Source organism: Ciona intestinalis, chromosome 7 (genome assembly GCF_000224145.3).
Source record: "Ciona intestinalis chromosome 7, KH, whole genome shotgun sequence".
Lineage (NCBI taxonomy): Eukaryota > Metazoa > Chordata > Ascidiacea > Phlebobranchia > Cionidae > Ciona > Ciona intestinalis.
In genome coordinates this window covers 1,712,857-1,738,225 of record NC_020172.2, presented here as the reverse complement: position 1 = coordinate 1,738,225, position 25,369 = coordinate 1,712,857, and the positions used below count along the sequence as shown (strand labels likewise).

The 25,369-nt window shown below is 32.2% G+C and overlaps 3 protein-coding genes across 4 annotated transcripts in view; 1 reads left to right on the top strand and 2 right to left on the bottom strand.

Annotated features, from left to right (window-relative positions):
* Nucleotides 1-25,018, bottom strand: part of LOC100185468 (multidrug resistance-associated protein 1-like) — a 25,573-nt gene extending 555 nt beyond the window's left edge. The window contains exons 1-32 of one of the 2 annotated variants that reach the window (XR_003396047.1): nt 24,867-25,018; nt 23,594-23,676; nt 23,339-23,465; nt 22,423-22,600; nt 21,843-21,963; nt 21,391-21,524; nt 20,843-20,944; nt 20,386-20,487; nt 19,937-20,083; nt 19,272-19,426; nt 18,794-18,920; nt 18,020-18,196; nt 17,686-17,754; nt 17,238-17,336; nt 16,836-16,919; nt 16,506-16,614; nt 16,240-16,342; nt 15,579-15,738; nt 14,885-15,005; nt 14,376-14,465; nt 12,805-12,991; nt 12,580-12,703; nt 11,039-11,129; nt 10,766-10,874; nt 10,324-10,450; nt 9,796-9,897; nt 9,189-9,335; nt 8,526-8,684; nt 7,982-8,148; nt 7,529-7,643; nt 6,737-6,816; nt 6,137-6,312 (exon numbers count right to left, since the gene is read on the bottom strand). Coding sequence is in view for 1 of the 2 variants with exons in the window: in XM_026835217.1 (XP_026691018.1) it covers nt 6,204-6,312; nt 6,737-6,816; nt 7,529-7,643; nt 7,982-8,148; nt 8,526-8,684; nt 9,189-9,335; nt 9,796-9,897; nt 10,324-10,450; nt 10,766-10,874; nt 11,039-11,129; nt 13,520-13,679; nt 13,886-14,036; nt 14,376-14,465; nt 14,885-15,005; nt 15,579-15,738; nt 16,240-16,342; nt 16,506-16,614; nt 16,836-16,919; nt 17,238-17,336; nt 17,686-17,754; nt 18,020-18,196; nt 18,794-18,920; nt 19,272-19,426; nt 19,937-20,083; nt 20,386-20,487; nt 20,843-20,944; nt 21,391-21,524; nt 21,843-21,963; nt 22,423-22,600; nt 23,339-23,465; nt 23,594-23,676; nt 24,867-24,994 (3,933 nt within the window). In the remaining variant the exon portion in view is untranslated. Of the gene's footprint in view, nt 1-5,728; nt 6,313-6,736; nt 6,817-7,528; nt 7,644-7,981; nt 8,149-8,525; nt 8,685-9,188; nt 9,336-9,795; nt 9,898-10,323; nt 10,451-10,765; nt 10,875-11,038; nt 11,130-12,579; nt 12,704-12,804; nt 12,992-13,519; nt 13,680-13,885; nt 14,037-14,375; nt 14,466-14,884; nt 15,006-15,578; nt 15,739-16,239; nt 16,343-16,505; nt 16,615-16,835; nt 16,920-17,237; nt 17,337-17,685; nt 17,755-18,019; nt 18,197-18,793; nt 18,921-19,271; nt 19,427-19,936; nt 20,084-20,385; nt 20,488-20,842; nt 20,945-21,390; nt 21,525-21,842; nt 21,964-22,422; nt 22,601-23,338; nt 23,466-23,593; nt 23,677-24,866 lie in introns of those variants that run through there. The other variant, XM_026835217.1, reaches the window with a different exon arrangement.
* LOC104265842 lies at nt 2,741-5,533 on the top strand. The gene is made up of 6 exons (XM_018812368.2): nt 2,741-3,331; nt 3,407-3,581; nt 3,745-3,904; nt 3,973-4,092; nt 5,015-5,209; nt 5,315-5,533. Exons 1-6 carry the CDS (start codon nt 2,989-2,991, stop codon nt 5,531-5,533), a joined length of 1,212 nt encoding a protein of 403 aa, XP_018667913.1. The 5' UTR covers nt 2,741-2,988.
* A 280-nt stretch (nt 25,019-25,298) lies between the features above and the next one.
* The window catches only part of LOC108949596 (multidrug resistance-associated protein 1-like), a 5,320-nt gene continuing 5,249 nt past the window's right edge, over nt 25,299-25,369 (bottom strand). The window contains exon 5 of the mRNA XM_018812367.2: nt 25,299-25,312. Within this exon, the coding sequence (XP_018667912.1) occupies nt 25,299-25,312 (14 nt within the window). The remainder of the gene's footprint in view (nt 25,313-25,369) is intronic.

The window sequence follows — 25,369 nt, the reverse complement described above, 5'->3', positions numbered from 1 at the left end:
ACTTGTTTAGGAAATTTAATTATTTAAAAAAAATTAATTAAAAATTTCAAACAAACGTTTTTTTAGAAATATATATATATTAGAAAATAGTTTTTTTACACAATAACTTTAAATTAAGTCAAAAAACGAAGAAAAAGTACACAAAACGTCATCGACTCCATTGACTACAATAGTAAACGGGAACGACCCGCGAAAGAGAGAGAGTGTATCGTGCTCTCTCCTTTGCCGACATTGGAGATGCGCCTTCTATTCTTTTTTATTTCTGTGAATAGAACGCGCATCTCTAATGTCGGTAAAGGAGAGAGCTGATACACTCTCTCTTTTCCACGACTCGTTCCCGTTTACTATAGTAGTCAATGGAAGTCAGGGCGTTTTATGTAGTTTTTCTTCGTTTTTTTTTACTTAATTTAAGTTTATAGGGAAAAATAAATATTTCCAGACATATCTATATTTCCAATAAACCGTTTGTTTAAACGTTTTTAATTAAATTTATAAAATAATTAATTTTCCCAAACAAGCGCTAAAGGGTAAGCGTTAACCTACCAAAAACTAAACTGGCCTAATAAAGAGGAATAGTTAGTGTAGTTTTTACAATAAACATTTAAAACCTCCTANATTCACTGTGCGCCTATCTTTACAATGGAGACAAGCGAAATGGGGACGGAGTTGGCGGTCACGAAAATAGAAAAAAGAATGTATCACGGTTTTGGAAAGTTGCGCGTTCTACTCGTTTTTATTTCTGTGATCGCAATCCATGGCGCCCTCTATAATCCATGGCGCCCTCTATCATGTCGCAATCTAATTTGCGGGAATACGGAAAAGACGGGAAAAACTGCAAACTAATTTACGGGAATACGGGAACTTACGGGGATGTGTTTTAAGCTTGTTTTAAGCCTACACCAATTACGGGAATGTGTTTTATGCTTGTTTAAGGTATTTTCCAGTTACGGAAAGGTTACGGGAATGTGTTTTAAGCATATAACAGTTACGGGAAAATTACGGGAATATGTTTTATGCTTGTTTTAGGTATTTACCAGTTACGGGAAGGTGACGGGAATGTGTTTTATGCTTGTTTTAAGCCTACACCAATTACGGGAATGTGTTTTATGCTTGTTTTAGGTATTTACCAGTTATTATCAGCCATACACACATACATAAAAAATGAAAAAATCCAAAAAAAATATTCATCTACAAAGTAACATACATGGCAACTCGTAAGCTGGCACGAGGTGTTAAACCCGTGTGATAACGACTGTCGTTTTCCGGCCACGCGAGGATAAAGTAAGTTACATTCATTCATTCATTCATTCATTCATTCATTCATTCATTCATTCATTCATTCATTCATTCATTCAATGTCGGCAAAGGAGAGAGCATGATATATTCTCTTTCTATTGCGGGTCGTTCCCGTTTACTATTGTATAGTCAATGGAGTCTATGACGTTTTATGTAGGAGTCTATGACGTTTTATTTCGTTTTTTGACTTAATTTAAAGTTATAGTGTAAAACAACTATTTTCTAATATATATATATATATATTTCTAACAAACCATTTGTTTGAAATTTTTAATTATTTTTTTAAATAATTAAATTTCCTAAACAAGTGTTAAACTGTAAGCGTTAACTTACTAAATAACTAAACTGGCCTACTAAACTTGAATAGTTGGTGTGGTTATTAAAATAAACAGCTAAAACCTTCCAAAAATACTATGCGCCATGGCGCCCTCTATAACCATGCCATGCTATGCGCCTATCTTTTACAATAGAGACGAAGCGAAATGGGGACGGAGTTGGCGGTCACGTAAATAGAAAAAAGAATATATCACGCTTTTGGGAAGTTGCGCGTTCTACTCTTTTTTATTTCTGTAGTTTTAAGCATATTACAGTTACGGGAATATTACGGGAATATGTTTTATGCTTGTTTCAAGCCTACACCAGTTACGGGAAAATTACGGGAATATGTTTTATGCTTGTTTCAAGCCTACACCAGTTACGGGAAAATTACGGGAATATGTTTTATGCTTGTTTCAAGCCTACACCAGTTACGGGAAAATCCCAAAGTGCACACGAATGGGTTACCAAAGTATTTATAGTATATAGCGGTCCTACTAAAACACGCCCGGCGGGGCCCGGTGGGGCCCGGTGAAAAAAATATACTAAAACACGCCCAGTGCGGGGCCCGGTGGGACCCGGTGAGGACCCGGTGTTACGAGTCATACTAAAACACGCCCGGTGGGGGGCCCGGTGAGTATTTCGTGAAAAGGGAGCTTTCCCTATGCACGATCCACCAAAATGTGATGCGTGTATACAGATTTTTTTATTTTTAGCCTAATGAGACCCCCGAGTTGAGGTTTTTAATTAATAACTTTGATTATGGATGTACGACGTTTGTTTCGTTGTACACATCTACATAATGAACTGCATTTATAGCAACAGTTTATTTCGTTGAATTTTGTTTATTAGGGGTGGGGTAAGATTGGGACACCTTTTCATTCTATTTCTCGTCCCATTTGGTAGTAAGCAAAGAACATTCAAAGAATTATAAAACTGTGTCCTCACGACTCCCATAGACTGTTGTTAATTGTTTAAAACACGATCCTTTAGCACATAAGATCCAAATTTTCCCCACCGGGCCCGCACCGGGCGTGTTTTAGTAGGACCCGTATATAGTACACATGCCAACATTTTTCTAGGTTTCATTTTTGCACTTTTAGATAGATCCTTTACTCAGGACTTTACAAACAAACTTCACGCTGGTAGTGCCAGCTAACATACCTAAAAGTTGTGTTATTTCGTGCACAAGGAAAAAATAATTCAAAATATTTAGATTTTTTTCGTTTTAATATTCACGAAACAGGGAGTTTCCCAATGAAGAAAAATTTACATAGAACCGTCTGCGACCACTGAATTTACTCAGACAAAGAAGATATATAGTAGACTGTGAATGTTACAAATTCTAACTTTTTTAACCCTCTGTTAAGTTTGGATATGAATGCCCCCTCAAAAAAAAATGACAATGATCAAATAATATCAGAGAATATTGATTACGATTCAACCGAACAAGAAAACAAAAAAGTTCCTGAAAAACAGAATGTTAGTAAAGGAAGTAATTGTGAAGCATGTTGTGCTTTGCCGCAGGCAGTTAAACATCTGACAGAACAAGTTAAGGATCTAAAGAAAACAGTTAGTTGTCTTGGAGGCACAGTTAAAGATCTAACAAGAGTTGTGGCGAAAATGGAAACATTTTTGAAGTTTATGGAGCATAATTCGAGCTACAATCCCCAAGTTTCTCATAGTCTTCTTCCACTGGAATTTGGTGAAACTGAAAAAAGTATGTATAGTTTATTCCGAATGTTTCACCCAGCAACAAAATTAATAGAAACATATTTACCGTTTTATTTTTCAGTTCAGCCGCGAAATGACCTATTTTTACCAGAAACTACTAAAAATGGTATTAATCAATTAGTGGAAAAGTCTTTTAATAATAGCACCACAAGCAGTGATGTCCCTATTCTAAACAAAAAGAGCAGCACTATCACTCACAACAACAAACAATCAGTAGTAATGATATGGAAGGGGGAGTAAGCTTTACTTATTATATATTAGTATATTACCCTTGATATTTTATTGTGTCATTTGCCAAAACAAAAAAATAAACTTGTTCATATAAATATGGTTGCTTTACATACAATATATTTCCATATTCTTCCTGATTAATAAATTACTTCCCATATCCAAAAGTAGACAGTTTCTGGGAAGTGGATTTGTTATTAATTACAATAACAAGGTGAAAGAGGAAGTCAAGCACCATCTCTGCACCTGTGTTTTAACAGCCAAACATGTTGCTGGGGAAAAAGAGGTAATTGCTGGGGAAAAAGAGGTAGATGTTGCTTCAGGAAAAGAGGTAGTTTACTAGTATTATGGTAGTTTAATAACTTGATAAAATACTGAATTAATAGTTTAACATCACAGGTTTACAAAGAAGTTCCTATGACTGACCTGGTTATTGAAAATAAAATTTGGTTTGAGAAGAAGAGAAAAGTAGCGACAGTTCTACTTGATGAAGACGAAGACGTTGCCATCTTATTATTGGTAGGCAAAAATCATATAGTAGGGTGAAGAAAGATGGGACACTTAGTCAAACGAGACTTTTTTAAAATTTTCTTTTTATGAACCCCTGTTTAATATTAATAAGAAAAATAATGTTACAGAATTGATCGACAGTATATTATGACGACTTTATAAAATGCGTGTCAAAGCTGACTACTGTTGTTAAATATCAAAAATTTGTTAAATAAAAACAGTATTTTTTTGAACGGGTAAAAAAATGCTAAATAGTGAGGTGCTAATTTTGAATGAATCATAATAAAGCCGATAAAATTTTTTAGTTTGCGAGTGTGAAAGATTAAACTAGTTTCATAGATTCATAAAACAACCTTGAACATTTCGTACAGTTTGATTTTGCCTCATAGAACTAGTTTTAGTTTTGTAAAAAAAACTAAGATATAAACACTAGGAATATATAGTCAGGGGTCAATATGACTTTAATTTCAAATAAAAAAAAAAAACAACCAGTAAATATCATTTTAAAAATATATACATATAAAGTTTGCATGGCAAAAAACTAGAAGTTAACTGCAAGTTGCAATAATACAAAAATATTTCTTTTTTGTCCCATCTTCCCCCACATTGTAGTTTTGTATGTTTTTATTGCCAAACTTTGAAATATTTGCTTTTAATTCAATAGTTTATAATACCTCAGGGTTTATTCAAATATAATATACTGATAACAAGATAGGATGTGGAAAATATATTCAAAATTCAATCATTTGCACTTGTTTGAACAGTACCCATTATCGTTCAAACAATACTAATTTTTAAACAATAATATAATGTCTGTAACGTGTTAAAAACTATAACAGTAGGGCAAAAGAATGTTTAAACTCGACTTTTAAAGCGTACAGTATTATTTTTTAATTTTTTAAAAACTTTAAAGTTTAATTATTTTTGATAGGAAAGGGAAAATTATGACAAATTTGAGCCACTGCAATTGTGTGATGACAACTTTGAGCTTAATTGTGATACTGAAATCAAAGTTATTGGCACATGTCACCCTGAAATTTGGAGTGCCGTTCACCATGGAAATGTGAGCAATCCTAGTCGACAGATGAAAGATAAAATTTTCATTGAGTGCAGTATTCAAATTCAGGTTAATTCATTTCTGCATTTTTTTAAATTTTAAAATCGCTCTTTATGTGGTGCTGTTAACTATTTATGGCAGAAATGAATGTGTTTTAATTGGTTCTAAATCCAGCCTGGATTCTCTGGAGCACCTGGAATTACTAAAGATGGAAAGGTATTTGGCATGGTGACAAGGGGCGATGATGTAGATCACCAATGTTCAACTCTGGTGCATTTTGTTCCGTGGAAGACTATCAAAAGAGCACTTAAACGATTGGGAAAACAAGTTCAAAGCAAAGAAGCACTTAAACGATTGGATAACATAAAGCGGTTCGATATAGCAATACCATAAAGGATTACCTATTCAACTATTTTTTATCATGTTTCTACATTTTATACTGTTTTACTTTTGTCTTTTTTATATATATATGTTGTTAACTTGTTATGTTGACTTAAATTGTGCACTTCAACTTTCATTTAATTTTTTAGTATAAAAGTAAATAGTGCTGTATCCTTGTGTCTTAAAGATGCTAATTAAATCAACATATGCAATGTGCTTGGTGTATTCAAATTCCCCCACACAGAAAGAAAAGCAATGAAATTGAGCACCTAATCCTAGCACATTTAACTATTAAGGTCTTCAAAAAATGTTCCATTCGCACCACATTCGAAACACTTTAAACTGTAGCAGTGGAACAAAATAGGAACTGCTTCATTGTGTTATTTGATAGTAGTGAGGTAGGTTACTTAATTTACATAATAAACAGAGGTGTAAGCGTGTAGCAGCAACCATTCTATATTACCATACCACCAGTTACATGGAATTCTACTCGGAACATTAAAGTTAATGGATCGCACCTTAAATTATGGAACTATTTGAATACATCAGCTGTGTAAGGAACTAAGGTACCTATATACAAGTTAAAATGTTATACTGAGAATGGGTTGGGTCTATTTACATTAGGAGATATCATTATCCCTTTGTTCGACAAGTTAAGACTCCGGTTTCGCGTTGTTTGCGCTCACGCTAATCCAGCGTCTTTTGCCATGCTGTAGAAAATTCCCTTGGATTTAAGTAAATTGATTGGAGAATCAAACTCAGCAACCTTTCCAGCATCCAATACAAGAACCCTGAAAAGAAAATGTTTTTATTTTAACTCTATGTGAATTAAAACAGTAAATATATAGATTTAATGCATTGGTTTGGTTTAAAAATATAAAAGCAATGGCAATATTCATGAAGGCATTAAACTCAAAATTGATGCATTTCCATTAAAAGGGTGTGCGTATATTACTATTTAAACGGATTAATTGTTTGAGTTAATTTTAAAAGCAAAAACTGAGACTGTAATGTTACCATTACTGTTACAAAACACAAATGAATTATAACTTGGGCTATAGGTAATAGTAAATTTAAGAACAAACAGGTCCATAGTGTGTGGGAAAACGTAAGCCTATGACGTGTAAGTAATGCTGTTGATATTATTTGAAAGCTGTAGGATTGCTAATTTATTCACAATAATTATTCAGTCCATTGCTGTCTAAATGCTTTTACCTTGTACTATCCATGATGGTATTAAGTCTGTGAGCAATTGTGAAAGTTGTGCATTCAGCAAACTGAACACGGATGGTTGCCTGAAACAATAATAATAATAATAATAATAAAGTACAATAAAATAATAAAGTAAAATAAAATAATATTGTAAAATACAATACAAAATAATAATGTAAATACAACAAAGAAAATAATGTAAATTACAATAAAATAATAATGTAAAATACAATGAAGTGTAGTGTGCTGCATGTTAAACTAAACCATAATTAATCAATGTGTGGGTTGTTTGTGTGGTTTAAACATGGTGGAAACCTGCTTGTAACAGAGGTGTGCAACTTATACTGAACTGCTATCTGACTCTTATATTTAGCATTAGTATTGAATCAGTTAAAATTCCTACAAATCTAATGCATGCTGACAATTCAAAGCTTAAAATCTAAGACAAACCATTTATTGACAACAAACCAAAGCTGGTAATATAAAAGGCCATTTACAAACTTCTACCTTCAAATTTTAAGTTTTTTTATTTAAAATGGCAACCCTTCCATTTATGGTGATCACTTAATTTTATCCACGTAGGTAACTTTATTGATGTAGGTGGTAAATGCAATATTTTGCTATGTTTGTTTGAATAAACACCCAACAGCAGGGTGAAACCTATTTTAAGATGTAAACTAGGGTGCTAATACATATAATATTACCCCTTCTTCAAAAATTCGGATGACATGTCACTACAATTCATGCATCCCTAAACAATCAACCATACATCCATTAGTTAAAGCACATTTTTACCTGAATAAGATCATCAGTTTCAAGATCAACTGCAGCAGTTGCTTCATCAAGAACGAGAATCTTGGATTTCCTGAGCAAAGCACGAGCGAGACAAACCAACTGGCGTTGACCAACACTGGAAAATATAATAAAAAAATATAAAACTACAGAAATACTTCAGACAAGGTTCGTTTTGAGTCATGATTTTTCTGTAATGCCACAGGTATTTTTGCTATCTTTTCCCTTGTGCTCTATTTTATCTTTCCGAATACAAAGGATAAGATAAATCATACATATTTTTGACCATTGTTTTTATTAAAAGTTAACTGAGTAAAAAAATAAATAAACACTTTTTTAAAAAGATATATATATTTCATGACCTAAACAAACCCATTCCTATACCTTACAAATGTGTTTCAATTTTCAAGCAGTTCAAAAAAGTGTTTAAATTATAATAAACAAACAAGCAAGCACCTCAGGTTCTCCCCTCCCTCAGTTACTTCATGTTCAAGTTTAAGAGGAAGATTTAAAACAAAGTTTTTGAGATGAGAATGTTCCAATGCATCCCATAATTCATCATCGGAGTAAGAATCAAATGGATCAAGATTCATCCGGAGTGATCCCGAGAAGAGGACAGGATCCTAGGGAGGAGAGAATCATTATATTGTTTCAACATCCAATGATTAAATTATGTTGAGAAGAAATACATTGACCAACTTTTGTCGCAATCAGCGTGGTTCATTATTAATTGTATCGCTATGTCGTAATTAAGTGACCTATACATGTTAGTGTGCTCGCCTTAGTTTTTATTCTGTTATTCTGTATCCCAATACAAACACAAGAACACGACAGATCTAAAAGTTCGCAGTATTTACTCTTGAAAACAACTAATGCTAGGTCCAAATTTGGGTATATGTAAAAATGTGACATTAATTTAACAAAAGTTGCTAAAATTAATATTTAAAGAGGTCAATTGTGGGTGATACATTGTACATACAAACATGATCTGACCCAATACCTGTGGTATGATGGATAACTTTGATCTGAGGTCCTGGAGTCCCATCTTTGAAATATTTTTCCCATCAATAGTGATACATCCATCAGCAGATTCAATGATTCGGAACAAAGCTAATGTTAAAGATGATTTTCCTGCTCCTGTCCTGCCTACAATCCCAATCTGTGGAAATCATTTTTATTAAATTGATTTTCTAAAAGCGCCTCTCCTGGCATTTTTTTGGTATTGTTGTTTTAACTTTTTATACAGACTGTATTAACCAGCGTGAAAACAAGTGTAATATTTAAAGTTTAAAATAAACATACATATAATGTGTATTATTCCTTCAGCTACCAAGTTGCTTACTTTTGCAAGCAAAATGTTTGCTTACTTTCTGTGTACAAATCCAACAATCACTGATAAAGTTTACATAATGAATATTAAGCCATTACAATGTACATTGTAGGCACCCATTACGGTTTATACTGTAAACCCATTTAACCTTATTTTTATTGAGTAACATATTGGTACAAACATGCATGGTGTATACAATATACATACTAGCATACAGTACACAAATAATTATACATTTGCTTAATTAAAAGATTTTTATCTAATAATACTTTTATACACAAAGTCCTACAGAATATTCAAATTCAAATTCGCAAAATTTTGATTTCATCTTACCTTTTCGCCCCCTTTAATATCAGCGTTGATATTTTTGACCACGAGATCGAGTTCCGATCTGTACCTTGTGCTGTAATCCTCAAACTTAATCCCACCAATTGATGGCCAGTCTTTATCAGGCGTCTCATCCTTAATAACTAGCGGTGCCTATATATATACAGTGCCTATATATTATAATGTTATATACAACATAACATTATAATTATCATTTTGCAATTAATAGTGAATGAATGGATTTATATTTACGGTTGTGTGGTTGGGCAAGACAGTTGTTATAACACAAGTGTTTTGTTACACACCTTAGTGAAGTTCAAAATATTTAAACAACAAAGAGAAGGGAATCAACAGCATGACGATAGTCGTTAAAGAGGGTAAAAAAAAGGGGTTACTAAGGTATTCTTAAGTTTTCAATTTTTACTTTGGTTCAACTGTCATATAAACATGTACAGCAGTGAAAAATAGTGCAATATATTTTAAAATAATATCAGTTTTGGTCGAACAAGCATAACTTTTTTCTGAAATTTCGCATCAAGAAAAAAATAATTGTCTGTTAAATATTATTAGAACAACATATTTCTTTCGAACAACATGACACGCCCAACTATACCTCTTGTTCTACATTGGAATATTCCTGCACTCTCTCTACAGCAACAATATTTGTTTCCAACTCGCTTGATTGACGAACCATCCAGTTAAGTGTTTGGGTGATCTGGAGAAAAAAAAAACAGTTTTCAAAAAAGAACTTCCACATATAATATACAAAAGTACGGAATGTAAAAGTTTTGTGTCTTTGGGTAAGTCACTTAAACAGATATTACTCCAACCCAGTGGTTTCTATTAGCTTGATTTTCACACATAAAATAATAAATTACCCTTAGAGTTACATATTTTAAGCAGACATGAGGTGTGCGAAAAAGAACATCAGTTTTATAACAATTGTCGTTGCCCTACTATGTAAGGATAAACAACTGTCATATAACTTACTGAAAAAATTATAAATCACATCACAAAATTTTAAATATTTCAACTAAATTGTTTTACAACTAATATAGATGGCAATAATAATAACACGGCAAGAATTTTATGAATATATCATACACATCATGTATTTTAACAAACACTGCCACATTATCACCTGCATAGCATATGAAACAGACAAACCAACGATCCCAGCATCCAATGTATCTCTGCCAGCCACAGCAAATATAGCGGCGAACAAAACAATGAAATTTCCAACTAATTCCAATCGAAGAGCCAACCACCTGGTAATGAATAACAAATAATAAGACTTGAGAAATATCGGAGTATTGCTATTATTGGTTACTGTTAAATGTATTTTATTCTTGCATTGTATTTAAGAAATAAACGAGGGCAGTTTGAAGTTTTAATTATCGCAGTTGCCTATTAGATACTGCTAAGAAAACTACCAACGCAGATTAGTCACATATAGTTTAAAACAAAATCATTATAAAGGTTTGCATCATATTATTTCAGAGTTTCCAGTTTTTTTAAATGTTACATACATGAAAAGTAAGTCTCAAGTAAATAGAGTTACCAAATAACGTAAATTGTTGTACCTGTTTGACACAATATTTGGATAGTAAGCCATCTGGTTGACATCAACAAGGTTTTCATTCTGTTTAATAAAACTTTTCTGGAGACCGTATGCTCTAATGGTGCTGGCGCCTGGTATGAAATTAAAACGGTAAACTGTGGAGTTATACAGGGGTTACTAATGGTACATAATATATTATGAAGTTTCTTTTGGGTTAAAGTGTTGTTTTTTTTATAAAGAAGACATTTGTAATGTAAACTGTAAAAAATGTAGGATCTGCAGAGTTCCAACTGACCTGTTATACTTTCACCAAAGTGAGAATATATTGGAGATCTGCTGATCGATTCAAGTCGTTTTAATTGACGGGAAGTACATACATAGAATCGCTGTGCGGAAAATATACTTTGGTTAATTTAAACTTAATCAAATTTAAAACCAAATGCTAAAGATATCAATTTTTTTCTTTTATTGTAAAATTTAAACTACGGATATTTATTCAGCATTTGGTTTTAATGTCACTGATATACACACACAATTAAATACAATATAATAATTTACATTATTGTGAGTCCAATAAATCTTGATTTCTTTGGTGGCTGGTTGCATTTATTTCTCTAAAACAAACACAGCTCCTAGCACCCATAGATATGCATGTCTACAAGCAAGCACTGTATGCTACATGTCTGTTACTTACTACAACTGTATTCTATCCAGTGAAGATAATCTGATAATATACATTGCTACAGCTCAACAAAATAAATAAATAAAACAGCAAGAAAAGCAACACCTTGCATGAATATAAGAGTAGAATATGCCAACTTTCAATACAAATGAAAATAAAACAAATAAAACAGAGAATTTAAAAGCATGTTTTGAAACCACCCAGAAAATAAAACAAACCAATTTAAATTACCAAGCCACCATAAGCACCAGGTTTCAAAGTTCTTAAAACTGAACAAAATAAATACAAAGGAAACACAAAACAAAAGAATGAAAAGCCCGCCATGAAGCACCTGTGCAAAAATAAACAAAAATTAAATAAAAATTGAAAAACACAGCAATCGAAAAATAATTTAAAATTTTTAACAAAACTTTTGAAATTAGCAACACGGAATAACAGGCAGGTGCAATATATGTACAATTAATTTTATTGTTTTAAAATTAATAATTAAGATTTTAAAACAACATGCAGTAGTAAGATCATTACAATTTCCAACAATAAGGAAGAAGTTTTCAAATCCAGGTTAGTATTGAAACAATTAGTGAAAAGAATTAAAACGCGTTCAAAAAAATCACTGGCAGCTACCATGTATTAGATTACTGCATGATATGCTGAGATATAGAGACTATAACCATATATATATTAAATAGTGGTTTTTCACCTTGCTTAACTTTAGAAATCTTTTAATACCAATAGTCTATCTGTACTAGTTAACTTTTCAAATTATTCAGATATTACTGCTGATTTTAAAATTCGTAAGATTTGGCTGTGATTGGCAGTATGATGCAACTCTATATAAGTGCTGATTGAAAAATTATGAATGCAAGCCTTGAAATAGACAGCGGCATTTTATCAAGACACATATTTACCATGGAAATCTGCCATGTTAGTGTTATGCAATTTTTCCTGTGTATTTTGACCAAGTAACCTTTATAATGCAAGCTGTACCCCAACATGCAGCTTATAACAAAATAAGCAATTAAAATAGGAATATTAATTTTAGCCATTATTATTCAAAAGGTGTGCAAATTATTACACTACACTAACTACAGCATTGCAATTAATTTTAATGGCAAATGTTAAAATAATTAAGCATCTATAAGCCATGCACTTACCTGGACACCATAGTACAGCAGTAGTATAGGGAACAGTGCAAAAGTGAACAGTGGAGTGGCATAACATATAACAAACAGTGTGCCAAGAACTTTAAAGAAACAACTGAGGAACATCGAAATAATTCTGCAGAAAAAACAATAAATGTAAATTTTAAGGCATTTTTAACTCAAACTTTTTTTGTTTTGAATTTTTAAGTTAAAAAAATATTTTGTAACTAATTTGACCTTATCAATAAGTTATCCATCACATCCACATCTTTGCTGCATCGATTTATGATCCTTCCAATCGGAGTTTGATCAAAGAACCTCACCGGAGCAAGGAGCAGATGATGGAGCATGGTTTCATGGAGGACACGAGATGCTCCGAGAGCTCCAACGTATAATATGATTGATTCAACAACCACAATTAAACCTGTGGAAAATGACGAACCTACTCACCAAAAAGAGCCTTTTAAAAAACTCTGTTTTGCAGCAGAAGGCAGTTTAGATAAAATTACATTAATGATGTAATTGCTCACAATCCAGCCAAAGCAAAGTAAGCATAGAACAGATATATGTATGAACTCAACACTGAAGCAGTAGGTATCAATGATCCAGTATCAGCAAAATAACGTGAGACAAGAGATTTGACAACAAAACTTTTTACCATAAACAACGATATTTGGAAGCCAGTCGCATCAAGCGTCAAATATAGAAAACAAATTTGCAAAGCGATTAAATTAACCAAGTCATTTGAACAATGCAAACTGATAAAAGCATGAATATAAACCCAAAACCTGGACATTTGGTTACTCTGTTTCTGGGCTGGCTAAAACCTTTTGGATTCTAAAATATATTTTTTCTGCAAACTTTCACTTAATTTATACTTTCCTATCTGTCTATTCTGTTGACAAACCAGCCATTGGACTCACAAAAAACCAACAAAGTTAGGGATATGAACCTGAACAAAGTAATATAGCAGCAGTAGTGGAACCACTATGGATGCAAATACAGGAGTACTGTAGATGATTACACCAAATGTACCAAGTGCTTTGATCAATGTTGACATGAATGCATTAAATGTTCGTGGAATAACTTCATCCACAAGATACACGTCCTTACTGTAGTTACAAGGGGAAAATTAAAATTTAGCTTTGATTTCTTTCTTTTTTAAAGAATTATTTCCAGGCCTAAATTTTTTTGTTAATTGTCAATTAAAATTTTTTTCCGCATTTTTGAATTTTGATTTTTTTCTTTTTTTAACAATTATCGATTTTGATTTTTTTGCAATTATTTTTTCCAACCGCAGAGAGGCTAACGTACAGACCTGAATCTGTTTATGACACGACCAAGAGGTGTAGTGTCGAAATATGACATGGGAGCTCTGAAAACTCGCTGTAGCATGCTATAATGAAGGAGAGCTGCTGCAGCCACAGACCCATATGTCAACGTGAATGAGGAAGCCATTACAAATATTGCTGTGAATTGAAATGGTTAACAACAATAAAGGTTTTGCAATCTTGTACAGTTCGCAAGCCTTCATGAAAGTAACTATCTGGCTGGATGATGAAAGAGATAAATATGCATTTAAAAAAGTCTTTGTGCATAGCAGGTTTAAAAATAAATATATATCTTTGTTAAAGTGATCAACATAATTGACACAAACAAAAAGTTATAAAACAAAAAAAAACTATGATGATAAAAATACAAGTGGCTGTTTTTTTATTAAAACACAGCTTTGTTCCATTATAAAGAAAAACATGATAACTGGGATACAAACTTTTGAGTATATATATATATATATATATAATACATACCTTGTACAAGTCCTAAACCTCCATACACTGCCAACCTTATTTCTGTTCCATTCTGTGTTCCATCTGGATTCAATGGATCATTGCTCCATTCTAGAAGGTAAAAATGTTATTCTTTAGAAATTTTTTTATTGGTCAATTTTTGTTTTGTGATTTTTTTATAAATTTGTTATTTTTTAAATTGTTTGTTATAATTTTGTTATTTTTTTATAAGTTTTGTTATTGGTCAATTTTTGTACTGCAAATTTGTTATTTGTTATAAATTAAGCTTATTCATATGACACTTTCTGTTACTTTTAGTATTCTGTTGCTTAAAACTATAAAAGTGCATTAATTTTGAACCTAAATTATATTTTTCAGTGTTTTGATACTTTTTTTGTAAAATGAAAAGTTAGCATGCGTAGGCTAAAAATATGAGAATCAATTTTTGTATATGCTTCTGCAAATAGATCACACTTTGAAACTCTACAATGTAAACATAAGTGCAAAAAAAACAATTGTTTAATGGTAACCTGAAAGCCAGATATTGGAATAAATTTGCGCTCCATTTTGTAAGATGAAGAAGGCACAGATGAGGAAACAAAGAAAAAATCCGATGGAGTTCATGTAGGAAATGAATACTGACAGTTTAACCTGCGTGAGGTACAGTTTAATGCAAAGAGTTAATTAATATAAGTTAAAATATGAAATTTAGTTGATTAATATAAGGTAGAATAATATAAGTTAGAATTTCATTACTACGAGTTTATTCTGATAAACTTTTCTGTGCCATAGAAAACTCACTGGTAGAGAATGGGCCAACACTATGTATATAAATTGCTAACACACTATATATGTATATTTATATATAGTAGAGCGGGCAAAGACAAGACAGCTTTAGCACATTATATCCAAACATTCTAATCGTGGTTTAAACAATTAACAACAGTCTATGAGAGTCCAGGGGAAACGTTTTTTTAATTCTTTGAATGTTTGTTTACTACCAAATAGGATGAAAAAATAGAACAAAAAAGTGTCCTATCTTCCCCCACCCTACTTGATAAAAAGTTATAATTAGATGATTGAAACAGCTATGAACTATTAGAGATATAAAAACTGTTTTAAACAAAAAATGATTAAAATGCAAATAATTAAGCAAATATTAAAGAAGTACATATGTGGTATATAAGTATTAGATTACTAAATGAAACAGAAATGTAAACTTACACTGCCGGTTTCAGCTTTTTCCGATTGAATAAGCTTGTTTTCTTCTTTCTTATCAGGTGGAAGTTGACAAGATTTTTCTTCTTTTAGTTTCTTCTTTAATGGGATGTACTTACATGTAGGTCCAACGGGCTGTTGGGCCATTAACTGTCGACTTTGCTGTCTGGATATCAAGGAAAAGTTAAAGTTAAATAAAAGCTAGAAACTTTAAAATATAAGTTTATGTAACAATATACAACACCTTATAAAACAAGTTAATGCAGGATACTCATGCTGTTTGGTTAGTTTAGTCATTTTACTGTAGCCTACATAATAATAATAATACAGTATTATATATATAATATACACTTGGTATTTACAATTTCCATAAAATTCCAGTCACTGTATATAATTTTAAAATCAGAAACAAGTGGAGTTTACAATTATCTTCCATTCTATGTGGGTGAGGTCGTGCAGAGTAGCACCATATGGGACCTGGTGTTTAGGCCAGGATTGACCCATTTCCCATACAATAACCTTAATAACATTACCCTTAGGCCCATTACCCCCAAAATAACCTTAGGCCCATTACCCATACAATTGGTAAAATTCATACTGTCACAGACACCAAGCCTCCTATATATATTTGCTACAAATTGACAAAAGGACAAACTGAAGTGGTGACCTCACAAACTTCTTCCTTGCATCTTCAGCTGGCATTTCATTCAACTCTAAATCTTCATCCACATTATCAGGAATGGAATAAATATCAGATGTCATCGATAAAACTGAACACAAATTTTTTATAATTTATATTAAAAAATAGATTTACAAAATGTTAACCCAAATACAAAACTTTATTGTGTATTTATTATATGTGTGTTCAAGCACTTTTAACACCTAACCCCTTTGACCTTTACTATGAATATAAGTTAACATAACAACGCACACCTGTTGGATCTCCCTCCTTATACTCATCATCATCTTCATTAATCGCGTAATTACGAAGAAACTCGGCAAATGCTCCGTCTTTTTCAATCAACTCGTAATAATCGCCCACCTACAAATACAACGCAGTGTAAATGGTTTCCCGGGTGACAAAAACCAATTCTGGCCCAAATCTCATGCCCTATAGTGTGCATCATATGACCATACCTATACAAAAAAGATAATACAACATAGTAACTGGTGTGTTCTAGAACAATGGGCCAAGTCTCAAAATTTTTCTCATTAAAATCAATAAAATTAAGCATTAAATGCATCAAAGTGAGTTCCACACACCTCTGATATTCTTCCATTAACCAACACAAATATTTTGTCAACTTGAGGTAAGAAAGCAAGTCCGTGGGTGACCAACACTCGTGTCTGGTTAAAAATAAACATTTTAAAAGCTTTAACCTCAAAAATGTAAAAAAAACTCAACGTAAGAGATATATAAAATGAGGGTTTGTGCGAAAGAAACTGTACCACCACCACTGGCCTTTTGATAACTCGCAAAAACTGGATTGTTTTTAAACAGCATACTTTTATATTAAGAGAGTTACTACCTAGCTTCCCAGTTATGAAGTTGAAGTGATATAATTTATTAATTTTTATCAATTTATTCCCTTTTTACACAATTTATTTCATTTAAAGCATTATACAAAGAAAATCTATGTTAACATAAACATCATATATATAAACCTTCTTTTTCAAGCATCCACGAGGCCCAAGTACGTTGTCGAATATGTTCTTACCAACATGAGAATCTACGGCACTCAGTGGGTCATCAAACAAATATATCTGTGTAAGGTTGTGTGTAATATTACTATTAATAAACAGCATAGGATAGATGATACAATCTGTAATTTGATATATATATATATGTTTGAAATGACAAGTAAGTATTGGGATTTTTAGGATTTGTTAGAAGCACTTTAAATTATAAAAAAGTGATGTACTACGTAAAGTAATTAAAATGTAATTAAAGGCAAAGATGTGTTTTAGGCAAAAAAACAAAAGTGACATTGTATTTGAGTAAAATATACTGAGACAAATCAAACTTGTTAGTAGATAGAAGCAGAGATTCACAAAATATTCAACAGCTTTTTATAGAGAAGCGCGGGTGAATTGAATAGAAATAGCAACCTACATCAGCATCTTGATAAACTGCCCTTGCGATTGCAACTCTCTGTTTTTGTCCACCAGATAAATTGATTCCCTGAGTACAAAAAAATTATTTAAGCCGCATACTTAAAATTTGAAAACACACAATTACAATCATTAAAAAATCATATGTTAATACTTGACAAACAAAAATTTGAAGGCAACAACAGATGTTATTACTTTATAAAACTTTTCTGTTACCTATTTGTAAGGGGTTTCAGATCGTAATTTAATTGAGAAGTAAATAAACTATTCAAATGTATGACATGTAATTGAACATGAACTAATAAAAACTAACTAACCAACCACACCTAACTTACCCTTTCTCCAATTTCGGTCTGATCACCAGCAGGCAACATTTCAAAGTCAGATTTAAGTTCACAAGCTTCAACAGTATCTTGGTACTTGCATACGTTGAGTGATTTGCCAAATGTAATGTTGTCGCGCACGGTTAGGTTTTGTATCCATGGTTGTTGAGGTACGTAAGCTACAGATCCCTGTGAAGTTTGTTTGTTAATATAAATATCCATGTAGGGTTAAGTAAGCATGTATGGTAAACTATTCATTGTTTATTATAATTATGAATGATAAAGACCCAAATAAGCTTATAATATTTACAAAAATTATAAATATATTAATATTTACCAAGCAAAGTATTTTTTTACAACATAATCTAAGAAACTATGCTTGTATATTAACATGTTTATTGTTTGTAAATTGTTATAATGATGAAAGGGTCATTAAAATTTTTTTTAGATTAAAACAAAGGTTAATTCACGGATTATACAAGAAACTCAACAAAGAATAAATATAACAGATTCTTTTTAACTGTACGTTTCAATTTTTAAACAATAAGTATATAATAACCAATAAAAATACTCAGTATCATAAAGTGGAATATTAAAAGTGTAGAGTGTAGAAAAATTCTTGAATGAAAAATTAACTATAGTTTACTGTTAAAATAGAAGAATTTAACTGCATCACATTTCATCATAGGGTTAAATCGCTCCAGACTGTAAATTTTGAGATTAAATTATGTTTTGCAGTTTATTTTTTATAAAAAATTCAGTTACCCGCACACAAACACAATGTACCTTAACAGAAACAGATCCATCAATTTTCTCCATATCTCCCAACAAAGCCGACATAAGCGAGGACTTTCCACATCCTACCTGACCCACTACTGCCACTAGTGACCCGTCAGGAACGGTCATAGAAATACTAGAAAAAAAAAAATAATTAGACTTGACGGTATAGAAGCCAATACTGCTTCTGGTCGAAAACATACATTTTATCACAGAATTAAACTATTTTATACCAGAAGACTTGTACATTACTTCTTGGAAGCGAGTAATAACAGCATTATATAACACCAAACATGATAACAATTGAACGAACTAAAAATAAAGGGTGCTTGATACCTTTTTTAAAAGTATTTGCAAATCTTTTTTAAGATATTTTTATTTAAAATGTCATAAGAATAATTTTTTATTATGATAAAATTTTGGCAAGTTCAAGTTGCTGTTTATTTTGCTAAAATTTTAAAATTTTTGCTTAAAAAAGATGACCTACTTGTGCAATACATCTTCTTCCTCATCTCCATCCCATTTGAACGATCCCTGTTCCACTTGGATGACATCATCGGAGATGAAACTACGATCCACGTTGGATCTGTCGAGCTCCTCGTTATTGAGGAAAGATTCGAGTCGTTGAAGACTCACGCTGGCCTGGAGGAAGAAGAGGGTTAGGAGCAACATCCGGAACAATGGAAGAGTTCACAGAACAATACGATACCATTGAAAACAATTGAAAAAGTAAATTATTATTTTTGTGAGGCAATGAGCCAATTCTGTCCTAAATCTTTAAACCCATGGCGTGCTTACACAGCGGGACCTAACTCACACAGAATAGAAAAAGTATTATTAACATGATAATTTAAATAATGTTTATAACACCCTTGGTACTTGAATATTATGCTATTCTGCATGGGTAAGGTCGTACAGCGTAGTATGACATAAAGACTAAGATTTAAGCAGTGTTCAACAAATTACATGCTACAACTCATTAGTGATTCAGTGACCACTGGGTTAGAGCAACTTCTAAGGATATATGTGCCAGTATAGATAACAGTATTGAGCATTGAACCTGGTATCCTTTGGTTACAATGCAAGCGCCTTTGCCTAAATAAAGTAAAATCTAATCTTACTAAATTAGAAAAATGTGAAGTTCTAGCTTACCTGCACAAGTGAAGTGACAACCATTGGCAGCATCATGAGTGGAAATCTAAGGATGTTGAAAAGAGATAACGACACAAAGGCTTTTTGTGCGTCGAGTACATTTTGATCATCAGATAGAACGTACACTGCAAAGGTTGTCAAAGACACCTGTGAATGGGAATTGTGGTTTTAAAAATGGGTATTAACAAAAATAACTGTTCTATAAAAAAGGTTTAGAAATGAAAAATTAACAAAACACAGTATTTTATTAAATCTATCATTGCAATGAAAATATAAAAAAGTACAAATCTAAAGTTGACAAATACAAATAAATATTTTCAAAATAAAAACCAACCAAAATCTGATGAATTACATAAAACTTAAGAAAAAATAGTAGAAAAAAAACATATTTAAAACTTAAATTTACGAGCATGTCAAACGGGTGAGCAAATTTAAATTTAGTTTCTCACCAGGAAAGGAGCACACACAAAGGTGAATGAGGATGCAGCATTTAAATAAGCAGCTTTCCGCAGTTCCTTTAATTCTTTGTTTCTTATATCCGTAACCTTATCCTGGAATTTGACATTAAATTAAAACTACGAGTTATGTGCAGGAAAAGTTAATTTATCTAAAATTGTGTGAAATTGCTCCAAAATAAAAGTATTCCATATAATGTTGTTTATTAAGTTTTTGTAATAGAGTACGGTGGGGGAAGATGGGACACCTTAAGCATGTAATATCTGAATATCCTGATCGTGTTTTAAACAATTAACAACGAACTATGGGAGTTGTGAGATGGTGAGAATACCGTTTTATAATTCATTGAATATTTTTTGTTAACTACCAAATGAGACGAAAAAATAGAATGAAAAAGTGTCCCATCTTTCCCCACTCTACCATATGATTGAATAACAAGTGTCCACATACTTTAAATGACATCTCCCATGCATACATCTTCAACACTTTAATTCCATTCAAGATCTCATTCATGAGTTTGATCCGTTCATCTTTGTGTTTCATTTGTTTTACCTGGCAATTTCAAACCACATTTAATCTTATGTAAGATCTAATACACTACTTAATTGTAAAATTATTTGGACAGAAGAATATTTTACTTAGAATTCAAAATATCGTAATTAGAAAACTTTTTAGTGCATGTGTAAAACAACTTCAAGGTAATATAGGGCCATCTATGCTTAATAAATGCAAATATCACTATCACTATTTAGGTCTTAGGACTTACGTTATATATATATATATATATTTTTTTAATTTTAAAACTAATAAAACCAATCATTTGGAAAAGAACTTGAATATGTTTTATTGTTGCCACACAACAAAGCATATGCATTAAAGGTGGTTTTGTGGTTGTGTGAACTGAGTTTAAGTCAAAACCCTTTGAACTTAAAACTGAACTGAACTTAACTAAAATATTTAATATTTAATATATGTTGATGCGAAAGTATGTTAGTTACCTGGAGAGCTCTAGCTTTTGCAGCAATGAATCCATTAACAGGAATAAGAAGAATCATCACAGCTAATCCCGCTAATACTGATGGTCCAAGTATTTTCCATAAGAAATACAAAGCAAGTATGATTTGGAAAGGACCTGGAATTTGTAGGTGGAAAATAAAATAAAATATATGACTGCTTGTTAATGTAATGCTGGCATTCAGTTTTTAAGGACTTTTATTTGCATTTAGGTTTGGGTATAGTGAAAATATTTCTTTAGGAAAAAGGTAAAAAGAGTGTCTTAGATTGAACAAAACATTTCTTTTAATCGAGCCCTAATTATTAAGCAGTAAAAAACTTGAAATGAAAAAAAACAGAAAAAAATGTTCCATGGTCACAAACAACTAACATTAAATAGAAAAAAATAAATTCCCTAACCATAAATACAATTTTTTTATGAGAATATTAAACTTACCAGACCAAACAACATTAAGGTATGACATGAGGTCCATGAACCTCTGAGCGTCAACTGACATCAAGTTTACAACTTCTCCAACTGTGCTCTCCTTGCGTGCTGCATTTGATAAAAGTAATGCCTGGGTGGGAGGGATGAGTTTAAGATAAAAAGAAATTGATTAATTGGATCTAAAAGATAATGCAACACATTAGTTGGCACAAAATATCAGTCAATACAATATTGTTGATCAAATTGTTGGAACTTTTTACTTTATCCTTGCATGGCCGGAAAACAACAGTCGTTATAACACGAGTGTTCTGTAATCTGTTTCATACACCCCGTGCCAGCTTACGAGTTACCAAGCATGTTACTTTATGGGTGACTATTTTTGGGAACATTTTCCATTTTTTTTATGTGTGGATAACAATCTGGACAATCCATTAGTGACCACCCATTTTTGGTTTCTTTTTCTATTGGAATAAGAGACTGAGGACGCCATTTAGGGGAAATATATTTTTTCTTATAGGATTAGACTTAATTTTTATTTGTTACGTTTTTGTAGCACCAGATCGTTTTTTGGTTTAATTAAAATTCCCACCTTTCTGTAGATAGCAGACACGATCGCCGACCTAAGCCTCATGCCCACCACAAAACATATATGAAAGTATTGCTGTAGGATCACACTTTGTATTAATGCTGTAAAGAACATTCCAACTGCAAGCAAGTAGCCTTGCCACATAGGAGCGTAGTCAGCTGTTGTGAATGTGATCAATGAGCTGGAACATAAGTTAGGATTTAAGATTCAATGGTAAAATTAGTAAAAAAGTAATGTGTTAAAATTAAAACAAAACCCCAAGGTGAATTAAACTATATAGCATTGTTAAATATTGTTATGTTGTTTACACAATAACAATGTAAGTAATTCAAACAGATACTTCGCCAAATATTCCAGGAAAAAAACAGGTTAAGTAAAACAAAAGTTTTTTTGCTGCTGTTGGTACTAGTTAGGCATAAGGGAAGACTTAAAATCATTTTTTTGTTTTTTTTTACCAGGCAAAATGGAAAATTCAAAATCATCTTTTTGTTTTTTGTTATTATATAATAATGCATATGTTCTATGATGTAAAGAATTTCCAGAAATATTTATAACAACCAAAAATGTGTTTGTTTTTACTGTTTACAACAGCTTGTTGGAATACTTTATTCCATTGCATTTTGATCACATAGCATTAGAAACAAGGTTAGCCTACCCTCTTTTTCCTTTAGTTTTTTTAATGGTATTCTATGTTTAATTTGTTGTATTATACCATAAAAATGTCTTGCTAGATGGTGGACCAAACATTGGTAATATAAAACATTACAACGTACATTTATTTTATGTATGCTTAAAAACGTTGATAGAATAAATTTAATAAAACTTACATACAAACACTTTAAATATTTTTAAAAGGGTGCAAGTTATATAACCCAGTTAAAACCTGCCATTCAAACCACACAGCAACAAAGACATCTACCTTAGCAGTTGTGGGCTGACAAATGCAAGAACATCGTAAAAGATTTTGAGCACAGAGCTGATGAGGAAGAAAGGTCCAAATGTTTTCACCATAGCAAGTCCTAATGATGCTTTCACACATTTCTTTTCTGGATATTTAAAATATCTTACAAAGAGTGATTTGCTTATACTACTTTAAAAAATATGCATCAAGGAAAAAAGTTATACTGAAAATTGTACAACAGTTAACAAATTTGAATTTGAACCATTATATTACTTTTTGGATCTTTAATAAACACAGCTTCTTCTTTGTTGTCACTATTCACGTGACTGTGTGTTGACTTTGCTGCTTTGCATTGTCTGTAAATTATCATTTCACTATTAGGAATACAATCATATTTAAAACAAGGTTCAAGGTGCTACAGCCTGCCACGCCATGAAACTTATTACTTGGGCCAAAGTTTGGACCCCCAACACCCATTAGTGATCACTGGGTTTGAGAAATGTGTGCTAAGTGTCCTGTCCAAGGACACATACCCATCAAACCAGGAATCCTTAGGTTAGGATAAAAATGCTTAACCACCATGAAACCAAACACCAAATTTTTACTGATACAAACACTATCGTAACTAGAAGTCATGTTGATTAGTATTTTACAAGCTAAACCCAATGATCATTCAAACTGTGGCAGAACTGGCGCCAAGCACAGTTGGTAGCACGCCTGCCTGTAACCCAGAGGTAATAGGTTTAAGGCTCATCGCCTCTACCATTGTGGGTGTTTGTGTCCAAAACACTTAATTGCAATTGCTCCAACCCAGTGGTCACTAATGGGTTGTCCAAATTATCAGTCACACATAAAAAATCCCAAAAAATATGCACCCACGAAGTAACATACTTGGTAACATGTAAACAGAACACCTGTGTTATAAAAACTGTCGTTTGCCAGGCACGCTTGAATAAAGTAAGTTACATTCATTTTTACATTCAAAACCTTCCTCAACAGTGAAAAACATTCCCCACCATTGTTCAGTTTCATTCATACATACTAAGCATACTTTAGTGCGTTTTAATAGAATACATATTTTGTGCAGAACAGTGAGCAGCTCACAGTACACACATCAAGCATATTCTATCAATAGAAGAGGACGTCAATGTTTAATAAATTGTTATCCAGTTAAAACAGATCAATAATCTTCTACTTTGAATCTTCTAAATTTAGCGTCTTTGTTTGCTTAGCAAATAACGTTTTCGCGCCATTTTCTGTTTGCATTCAAACAGTGTGTACTATATTTTCCACGCTTGGATGCTTCCACAAAATATGCTCTTTATCTCAAACAACAATGTACAAAAAGCTTTTGTATTATAAACCTCTTTACTATTGATCCCCATCCGACAAAATAGGATTTCACATTATTCAATTTAAAGAAAAAGAGAAAAGCCAGTAGACTTAGCTATCTATATCAATATTGCTTTAAACAAGCCCGGTAATATGTATTTAAATTTCCAACGTGTTTTATGTAAGTAATTCATTTAACATATACACAACATACTCAGCTTTTGCTTTCTCTGCATTCCAGTTTCGTAGAAAATGTTTTGCGATGTTTTCCGATTGGTCGGTATCGTTTAACTTCCACAGATCTCCATCGACGAGTGGGCGCTTGTAACCCGCGACAACCATGCTGGGGGAATGGAAAAATACAGAATTAAGAAATAAAAAACTTTGAGAAAATAACTGCAACATGAGCAAGAAATAGCACGTGGAGCAGCCAGTGGGGTTTCGGGGGTCGTGACCTCCCCTTTTAAACTCCCCCCAAATTTTTTTTTATTTAAACCCCCCCCCCCCTTATTTTGTTTTCTAGCTGCGCCACTGGATAGCACATTATATCTCACAATGATAATACAGTAAACCACACTTAATCGAAACAAATCAAGACTAAAACAATTTAATTGGTTTGGCCTAGTGGGCAGATTAAATGCGGTTATTAGGCTGTGTTGCCTGTAATAGTTTCATACTAGTGTGTGGCAGACAAGATTTGGATAAAACAATTGCACA

Bases quoted from the DNA above. Each gene is read 5' to 3' on its own strand.
- LOC104265842 (XM_018812368.2), top strand. From the start codon at position 2,989: ATGAATGCCCCCTCAAAAAAAAATGACAATGATCAAATAATATCAGAG. The intron at 3,905-3,972 runs GTAGTTTACTAG...TTAACATCACAG, and splicing joins ATGTTGCTTCAGGAAAAGAG to GTTTACAAAGAAGTTCCTAT. The intron at 4,093-5,014 runs GTAGGCAAAAAT...TATTTTTGATAG, and splicing joins ACGTTGCCATCTTATTATTG to GAAAGGGAAAATTATGACAA.